The 10,303-nt window shown below is 46.9% G+C and overlaps 1 protein-coding gene across 5 annotated transcripts in view; it reads left to right on the top strand.

Annotated features, from left to right (window-relative positions):
- The window catches only part of LOC129240866 (platelet binding protein GspB), a 31,047-nt gene extending 21,187 nt beyond the window's left edge, over positions 1–9,860 (top strand). For all 5 annotated transcript variants that reach the window (XM_054876901.1, XM_054876902.1, XM_054876904.1 and 2 more), the window contains 3 exons: positions 117–8,539; positions 8,735–8,872; positions 9,064–9,860. In XM_054876901.1, the coding sequence (XP_054732876.1) occupies positions 117–8,539; positions 8,735–8,872; positions 9,064–9,368 (8,866 nt within the window). In that variant the 3' untranslated portion in view covers positions 9,369–9,860. The remainder of the gene's footprint in view (positions 1–116; positions 8,540–8,734; positions 8,873–9,063) is intronic.
- The last annotated feature ends 443 nt before the right edge of the window (positions 9,861–10,303 follow it).

The following is a 10,303-nucleotide window of genomic DNA, read 5'->3' on the forward strand; positions in this document are numbered from 1 at the left end:
CATATAAATAATAAAAAAATTTTAAGTTAAGAGTTTCTAATTGTTTTTAGAGAATTTTCTTTTGATTTTTTATTGTTATGCTCACTTTGCAACCATTTATTTTTTTCTCTTGTCAGCGCTTGGCAACATGTCGACTGTATGGGCATAGATCGTCAAAACATACCCGATGAGTACCAGTGCGAAGTGTGTCAACCTCGGCAAGTGGATAAGGCGCGTGCCCGCGCACTACAGCTCATGAAACGCAAGGAGCAAACTCAGCTGTTGCTCTCTGCACAATCAGCGCATGCAACCGGCTCAAGTGGCGCCTATTTGGGTGGTGGTGCAAGTGGTGGCGGCGCTATCATGGTTGGCAACTATCAGTTGGCAGATGGACAACAACGACATATTGGCGGCGGCACGTCCGGTTCATTTATGTTGGGTAGTGGCGGCGATGGCGGTACAATTCATGGCCTGCCGAATAATACGACGCTCAGTAGCACAAAGAAGGGAAAAGTTTTAAAGAAAACCTCTAAAGATACAATCGGTGGTAAGAAATCCAAGAAAGCGGATAAACTTGGTGTTGGCTCTAATTTAGGTGGGAAACCGCCGCGTAAGGAATCTGCTACCGCAAAGAAGACAACGAAACGCAAAACAAAGAGTAGTGATGGTCTTAGCGCCAGTGCGTCAGCCGCTGAAAAGCATGCAGCCAATTTGCGACAATGGATTGAGAATTACGAATTGGCCGTGACGAATCACTATTCGCCGGAGTTGCGTGCTCGCCTGCATGCCATCACAAAGCAACCTAGTCTGCTGCAAAGTATACTAAATACGGAGAATCGTGCGTTGAAGGAGTGCTGCAACAATGGTTTGGAGAATCGCGCGACTACGGTGCCACATGCTGGCGGTAAAATACTTATAAGCAACATGGATATTTCGCCAAGTTGTCCGATTTTCGAGTTGCGTGGCAAATATATGCTTAGTCCGCAGTATAAAACACAAAATGCATCGGTGAATATGAATTCACCACCGCCAAGCAACTACTTAGCTGCAAGCCTTAAAGCGCATAAAACACCAGGGCCATTCATTTTCTTTTATCAGCTGCCCGACGCAGAAGCACCTATGCAAACTATGAATCAAGATGGTTCATATCCGCCACTACCACCCCAACCAGCCTATCTAAAGGGTCCGGAAATATGCGTGGATACGCGCACGTATGGCAATGAAGCGCGCTTTGTGCGCCGCTCTTGTCGACCAAATGCAGAAATACAACATCTTTTCGAAAAGGGTACTATACACCTATTCATTGTGGCAACGACACGTATTCGCGCAAGCACTGAGATTACGATTAAACATGAGCCGCACGACCTGCTGGCCATCGAGAATAAGAAGGCCACATCGAGTAATTGCATCGTACAACCAACCAGCACGGCGTGTGCATGCGGCCTACTTAAGGATTGCCTTTTCGGCCCACCGCCGACGCAACAGTCTTTGGCCGCTGGTGGTGTGTCGAAATCTAGCAGCCGCAAGTCTTTGCTCTCCACCACTTTAAATGGTGGCGTTCAGTTAAATAGTAGTGCTGCTGCCATGCAGCTTACCATGGGCGGATTGCCGCCAAGTAGCAATAAAAAGAAAGGTCCTGCGCAAAACATCAATCGCAATCGTTCGACTTCTTCTAGTGGTGATAGTGGCATTGGTGCAGCTGCCGGTGGCATGAACAGCCCGAGTGTTGCACTGCCCGCAGCGCCGTTGAATATGAACACAAACGTGTCTAATCACACATTCAAGAGCAATGGTGGCCTTAATATTTTATCCGGTCATGCGCTAGCCACCTCAACAGCGGTGCCTAATAGCAATGGCAGTATGAGTGCAACATCCTCCGTTTCCAGTGTAATGCACGATTCGGGCATTTGCACTTCTTCCTCGTCGCCATCCGTGTCAATACCATCACCTTCCACATTGCATATACACTCGCCGACGCAACAGCAATCGCAGCAGCAGACTGTCGTTCCAGCTTCAACGGGCATGCAGCGTGGCAGCAATGCACTTTTCATTCAACATAGTCCGCAGCAGCAACAACAGCATCAACAGATATTGGGAGCATTGCCCACGCCGCTGCTGTTGTCGCCGCCACAACAATTGGCGCATCCGCAAGGGCAAGCGCAAGCGCTGACGCAGTCGCAGGTACAGCCCCAGCAGCAACAGCAGCATACAGTGGTTGATGCAGTGGAACACAACATCAATGCGCCATTGTTGCAGGAGGTGGTGACAGCTGAAACCACAACCGTTTCGTTGAGCCAAACGGCTAGTCAGCCGGAACAGCAGTCTAGCTTGCCAATGCAGCAGCTACCGGAGCAGCAAAAGCATGAGCAACAACTGAACCAACAACAAATGCAGAGCGAACCGGTTTGTTCGACAGTAAGTGATGCTTCATTAGCAGCGGCAGCTGCTCTGCAATCGCTTAACACCGCTGTAACATTAACTGAGGTGGTGAGTGCGTCAGAGGCCCAAAGTACGCCGCCAAGCAATACCAACAATATGGCTATTGCCGCTACTGAAGCCACAACGCCTGATACATTTGACGTCAGCGACGCTGAACAACAACCGAAACAGCCACATCAGCAGACACAACAACAACAACAACAAACACAATTCTATGTCACCACGTTGATGCAGCCACCACATCAGGATATGGTCGATGGCAGCATGCAGGAGGCATTGCAACAACAGACGACAACGACCACATCACAATTGCCACCGCCGCTACAGTCACATGGCGCAGTTGTTGCATCACCAAATTCCGGTTCGAAATCGCCACAGAAATTAATCGTTAATACCAGCGGTATAGGAGCGTGTTTACCGTCGACTAGCGCACGCATCCACAAAACGTCTGGCAAGTCGTCAAGTTCGCGCTCCACTAGCTTCTCCGAGGACGACCATCAACAGCAACAACCACAGCATAACACCAGTAGCGGCAGCGTAAATGATGATGCGGCAAATACGCCGACCTCGAAGGAAAAGACTAAACTATCACGTGAGGAGCGTAAAATGGAGGCGATTCTGCGTGCTATTGAGAAAATGGAACGCAATCAGCAGCGCAAAAATCAACAAAGTAAATCGGGTGGTACTGCGTCCTCGAGCGCCGCTAAGCGACGCAACAGCAACAGCAATTCACCGACAACGCCCACAAAACGCATTGTGGGCGAGTTAAGTGCCAGCAGCAACAGTGGACGCGTCTCAGCGGCTGCCGCGCGCAAGAAAAAACGCAAAACGCATAAGGCCTACAGCGGCCATAGTGCGCAGGCGCGCAAGCGACGCAAAAGCCGCATCAACAGCAGCAATGAATCAGCAGATGGCGCGGGAAGCAATGGTGCAGGATTGGCTACAACAATTGACACCAGCGCAGGCGAGGCGACCTTACATTCGGAAACTGAGTCAGCCTCATTGTTATCACCAGTAGCGCCGCTTGCGGCAACTGGGCCGAGCTATCAACCGCAACAAGAACACAACGAGGTGGTGGCTGATACAGCCGCGTCAACCAATGAAGATCAGGCTGCCGGACTATTGCTCGCTTTTGCGAATCCCAACTTGAAAATGTCCCCTACGTCGCAGAAATCGCCTCAAGTATCATCAACAACGGTTCAACAACAACAACAACAATTTCCAACCCACTATTCCCTTGAGCAATTGAAATCACCACAACACAGAACTCCAACAGGCGGTGGCAACGGTGCATCACCACCTGCTACACCGGTTAGCTCTGCTTGCCTGCTGATCGAGGCGGCCGTTGGACCGCTGCAAGAACACATGGATGGCAGTCCAAGTGGTGAGTTTAAGTATCCGAACAAGACTAAAACAAAGAAAGTGCTCATGTCCAATTGGCTACTAAATCAAGTAGATGCCGACACAAGTGGCAGTGATTCGCCACCGCCGAGTGCGCCAACACCACCGCCAAGCGGTTCCGGTGTAGATGTAGTGCCTGCAGTAGCTGCAGCGGAAGTGCCTACAGCCACTGCTACCCTTGGGTTGGATTCCCTGGTACAAGCGGCAACGATGTGTGATTACAGTAAACAACAGCCGGAGGCGGATGCTACCTTCATAGAACAGGTACGCGCATCGCCTATTTCAGTTGATGAACCACAAAATTTGAGCATGGCTGCGCAGAAAGTCGAAGAATTTATACAGCAAACAGAACGTAGCAGTAGTGGTGTCTACAACCAGACAACAGCCGCTGCTGGCATCGCTTCGCCACGTAGTCTACTCCATCTGCCGCTGCAGGTGAGCACTTGCAGCAATAACTCCTCAGTAAAGAAGCGTTGGTTGCGACAAGCGATTAGCGAAGAAACGACCACAGACGAATCGATGACGCCTACACCTACAGCAATGACATCAGGTAGCCTGCAAAACGTCTCGCCTACCACAGCAGCTGCTGCTGCGCACTTGAATGCCGTGTTGAATGTGCCGAACGGGTTCACGACACCACTCAAGAAACGGCGACTCATCCTAAGCGGCGGTGAGAAGGAGGAAGAGGATGCTGGTGCGCCATCAACCGTGGTTTTCGGGGTAGTCAAAACTGAATTACCAATGGCACCGTCTGCAACAGAGCGCGAGGCAACAAAGATGTTGCCAAATGCAGTTAGTAGTGATGTGGATGTAATGAATATTAGGGATGGCGACACAAACAGAGGTATGAAACATGAGGTTGAGACGAGTGATGACGAAGAAGCAGATGAAGAGGAATACGATGAGGAGGAAGAACGCGACGATGTCGATGTGGTAGGTGGTGTAGGTGTGAATGAACTGAACACAACGACAAAAACACTTGGCAATACAGGCAGTGAATGCCACCCAAGACAAGAAATTATATCGAAAGCGGAGCAAGAGGAAGTGGAGGAACAACGTCTGCTAGCAGCTGAAGAGATGAAATCCGAGCACTTGCTTATCGATCAGGACGATGATGTGGATATTTTGCGTTCGCCCAGTCCAGGGCATCAACAAATGCTCGCAGCGGAAGATAATCTGGTGAAAATTGAACCGGAAGATACGAGTGGAGGTGATGATGTGAAAATCGATGTCGAGCGGGAAGAGAGTTTGGCGGGTGATAAGTTTGAGGAGTTGGTATTGATGCAAGTAAAGAAGGAAGAGACAGAATTAGCAGCTGCTGAGCAAACTATCACAAATGCATCACCTTCAGTTGTAAAAGAGACAAAAATGAGTGTTGAGGAAGATGAAAAAACTGTAAAGCATGCCAAGTATGAGGAAAGTGTCAATACGACGGAAGAAAAGTTCTTCGGGTCGGGTGAACTGGATGAAAAAGTACGGCAGTGTGGTATGTCTATCAAGTTAGAGTCGTCCCATCAAGATATGGATACAACAGAGCCAGTAGATAATAAAGTAAATTTGGCCACCTACGATGAAGAAATGTGGACCGCGCCAACAGAACCATCGGCATTGGATTTACTTGCGCTTGAATGCGGAAGCACAGCTTCATGTGATGAACCACTTAAAAAGCGCCCAAAACTGGAGCCTTTAGCCGCCATGTCAACGGAAACTTCAGTTTCGAGCGAAGGATCACAGCAAACTTCATTGCTCAAGCCACTATCCGCCCGAATGCTCGAGATGCAAAAACAAACTGTGAACAGTGAAAGCGCCAACAATATTGGCAACAACAATAAAATATTGCAAACTGCGGATACGCTGCACGCTGCAATACCCAAGATGGCAGCTCAGTTCACGAGCGAGAATTTTACGCCGACCACACAAGTACCAGCACCAGAAACATCTCCAGTTTCAGCTCTAACTCCGCAGCCAAACTGTATTACGTTTTTAGCAGCAGCTGCTGCCGCTGCTATTGAACGCAAACCACCGCCGCCGCCACCGGATACGACAGCTACCACAACGCCAGTCACTACGCAGTCGATAGCAACAACTGCCCCAGTATGTGACAATATCAAGAATGCATTGCCACTATCTCCACCGCTTTCTGTGACTTCTACTGCGGCGGATATTGGCAGCACTGGCACAAATACTTCGTCAGCGTCATTGCTTAACTGTAGTGATGGCAGCAGTGCATCAATCACTCTTGCGCCGCGCAAACAAAATACCGTTAATAATAACAATAACAACGAACGTAAAATACCGCTCACCGATGATGACATACACGCCCGCCTGCATTCCTTCCATAAGGAGAATATACTGATTTTACAGTCGCGCAATAATAAGAAGTCAAAGCCGAATGCAACCTCGGTCACTACGATTGATGCCGAATCAAACAAAAGTGGCAAGTTGGTGGAAAATAAATCTTTATCGGCAACCGGTTATTCGTCCCATCACAGTCATCATCACTCAAATTCACATAATGATGCGGTAAAGAGTGTTAGTGGCAACAGCAGTAAACACAGCAGCGCTTCGAAATCATTTACTAATTCGAGCAGCAGCGGCTCCTCTTCGGCGAAGAAGTTGCGCAAAAAGGAACGAAATGGTAAGGAGCACAGTAGTAGCAGCAGTTGTCGTTCGTCCTCTTCGCATAGCGGCAAGTTGAGTGCAACTAATTCGAGTTCGAAGAAAGTATCGTCGTCGCATAAAAAGGATTATTCCAGCTCCACACCAGTGTCGATATCAAAGCAGCCACACAGTGGTTCCTCGAGCTATAACAATTCTAATAGCAGCAGTACTGCGTCTGGTGGTGGTGATTCCAAAGATCGGGAAGAACGTCGCGACCGTGACAACAGAGAGCGTGGCTTTGATAAAGAACGCCATCATCGGCATCGCACCACCTCCTCGTCGAATTCATCGAATTCAGTGTTACAATCAAGCAACACTGCGTCGTCTACAACACCTGTCCCACCGCCGCCCACCTCCAAGAAGCGTCAACTTAATTTTGAACAGGAACTCACCAAAGATTTACCCTTGGTGAATGCAGTCACTAGCAGTAGCAGCCGTCATCGCAAAGACAGTGGCAGTCGAGACAGTCGCGATGATATGATTAGTTCGTCCTCTTTAAGTGGTAGCAATAATAATTTGGCGGCGCGCAAACGACGTGAGTCGTCGTCTTCTTCAGGAGGCGGTAGTCGGCACCGCCATAACAGCAGCAGCAGTTGTGGTGCTCCGGAGCCGCTAAAAGACACCTCAACTCACAAACCTCCAGCAGCGGAACATAATGGTATTTTAGCGGTATCACACGTGGCTCCGCTTCCGCCGGCAACCTACGTGCGCGAGCATGTCACCATACCTCATTTCAATAACGTGGTTGTTACTGGGCCACCACCCCCGCTCATTGCCGCCTATTTCAGTGGCATTGGCGCAGTGGCTGGCAGCAACGTAGATGCTTCCATGGGTACCCCCATCGCTACATATGTACCAACGCCAGCTCTACCACCATCATCAAATTCAGTACAGCAGCCAACGCACAGTCTGCTGAAAACACTTCCCATGCAGCCTGCACTTAGTCATTTGGCTGCAGCAGTGTCGCACACAGTACACGCGCCACCTCCACTGCCACCGATGCCTGCGTCAAGCGGCGGTAGCGCAGCAGTTTTACCCCCACCATCATCTTCGATTGTTGGCGGTACCACCATTCCGCTTGCAACGCACTCTCCAGGGGCTGCAGGCAGCTTGCCGTCTTGTGGCGGCGCCAGCACTAATTCTACTGCGTCGACCTATAACAGTATTTATGGGAAATTGCGTGATAATATTCCAGCCGTAGGACCGTCACCTGCGGGAGCTGCAACAGTGGCATTGTCAGGTGCCGCAGGCACACCCTGTGGGATTACGCCTGCCACTGTTCAAGCAGGTGTGTCTGCGAATATCAGCCTTTCTGAATATTTGGACACTAAGGTGAAGAGCTATAGCACAACGATGGGCGCTTATGCAACGCAGTCGCACACGTATATTAGTGGAAGTAGTGTAAGCAGCAACACAGGCTTGTTGCAGGGAGTTAACAAACCAACTAACAACAGTACGTCCAGTAACAGCAGCGGTGCAACAGAAAACATATCCGTCACATCGACACCAATAGAGTCTCCCGTCGTCAGCAAGTTGCCAACATCATTAAAATTACCGCTCACGCGCACCGCCAGCCATGATCCGCGTCTTAATCCCCAACTGAATGCGCCCGAACCTCCGCCAGCACCGAAACGCAAACTTTCCATCAATGAGTATCGCAAACGTATGCAGTTGTCAACGGATTCGACAACGCTCTCAATGCCTGATACGCCTGCTACGGTTAGTGCACCAACAACACCGGCTGCCAACATGACGCCCAATTTGCTGAACAATAGTTTCGTGCAAGCTTATAATAGTATTGTAAATACTTCGCCTGAGGAGATGGCCAGACAGTTGTCCTTATCGCCAATAACGGTAACACTCAACAAGTACACGCTAAATTCGCCGGAGCGTAGACGACACCACAGTGGATCTGAGAAAGAGCAGCATTCTACACGGCACAGCGCTTCGTACGATGATGTTGTGGGGCTGCTGAATAGCAGCACCGGCAGTAGCAGCTGTGGCAATATGACTGACACGTCATCGATAAATCTTAACAACGAAGATGATGGCAAGAAAGGTGAGTTTTGTGGGAACAGAAACTATAGAAAGGGAAGGAGGAGGGAAATATTATTATTAGAGTAGGAGACCGAAATGGATAAAATTATATAAATAATTATATATTTAAATACGTATAAAAAAAATAACTTTAGGTACATAAATGAAAAGTAAAAACCTCACTTAAAACCTGAAAAAATTGAATCTCGTTTTCTAGGCCAATTCAGTGCTGCGCCCACCCTACTTGAAAAGCAACAAGAGAAGCTATGCGAACGTTTGAAGTTATTGCGCAATATGAATAAGAGCGTAACATCGCTTAGTAGCGCTACCAAAGAGTTTGCGCATCTTAAAAAAGGTAAGCAATTTTGTGTAATATTGTAAAGAGTCGCACTTCTTTTGAAATGCAGTTTTGAAATGTTTACTGTGGTTTCAAAACTGATTATTTATAAAGATTCGGCAGATCTTTGAATGTTTGATTGAGTTGTAAAAAAAAATTGAAGCTTAGGCTGTAATTAAAAATAATTTCCTCTTGTTCGAAAATCGTAGACTGTGATCTCTATGCGAATCGCACTAACAGCATCTCGTCAACGGAGAATTTGGACAATTGCCTCGAAGAAATATCGTCATCATCTTCCTCTTCATCCTCGACATCGCGCGCATCTTCGCGAGACGCAAGTCCAGAACGAAATTGCGTTAGTACAAATGTATGCAGGAAATATACAAGCACCACAAGCTCGAACCATAAGTGGCCACATGAGGGAGAAACAGCAAACGTCAATGTAACAAATGCTGCCACTCCCACGAGAGATGATGCAACAGTAGCGAGAGGTGGCAGTGAGTCAGCGACTTGAAGGAATACAGACGTATGCAAAGTGAATGATGTTTATAAGTTGCAAGATTATGCGGCAGCCAGTTTATTGGGCAACGGTACAGTACAACGTTTTGGTAAGGCTACTAATATAACTCAAGCAAGAACTGCGGTTCTACAATAGTAGTATAGGAGGATGCACTAGCAAAAGTTTCAATATTAAAGTGATTTGAGTTCACAATGGAAATTGAACTTTTCTTACACCTACGGAATGTTAATTTACTTAGTTTTACACAAATTAGTTTGCTGCAGACTTGAGATTGTTACTATTTGTTTGTCAAATATGTACATTACCATATTTACACGCATGCACATGTATGTATATGTATATACTGGCTTGTTGTAGCAGAGAATAATTGAAGCAACCAAAAATGAAAACCTTAACGAATCGAAAAGCAATAAATAATTTGTTGAAGCGTGTTATATGTATGTGCAAAACCCCAACATATACACATTAATACAATCATACAGCGTTAATCTAGAATCTTAAATGAATTTTTCAATACCCCAACATGCTTTCTTTATATATACACACAAACCTTAATATAGGGTAAGTTTTTAGTTTAACGGTTTATAATGAAATTAATATTAAAATGAAGTCAAATGCTAAATGTATATATTATAAATTAGTGTTAGTTAATTACTGCGTGAATGTAAATAATTAATACATACCTAAATATGTATATATATATATATATATATATATATATATATATGTATATATATATAAATATTAGATAATTACGAGAAATCGTAAAGCTTAGCGACAAAATAAAAATGTTGTTATGCTTAAAACAAAGATACGACAAGTTATTTTGCTGCTTCACGTCGACGTGTAAAGCAAGCGAAGGGATTTTAGGTTAGATCCAGCCTTAGCTTGCATGCCATTGAAACTGGCACCTCATAGGCGGCTAACGC

Source organism: Anastrepha obliqua, chromosome 3, assembly GCF_027943255.1.
Source record: "Anastrepha obliqua isolate idAnaObli1 chromosome 3, idAnaObli1_1.0, whole genome shotgun sequence".
Classification (NCBI taxonomy): domain Eukaryota; kingdom Metazoa; phylum Arthropoda; class Insecta; order Diptera; family Tephritidae; genus Anastrepha; species Anastrepha obliqua.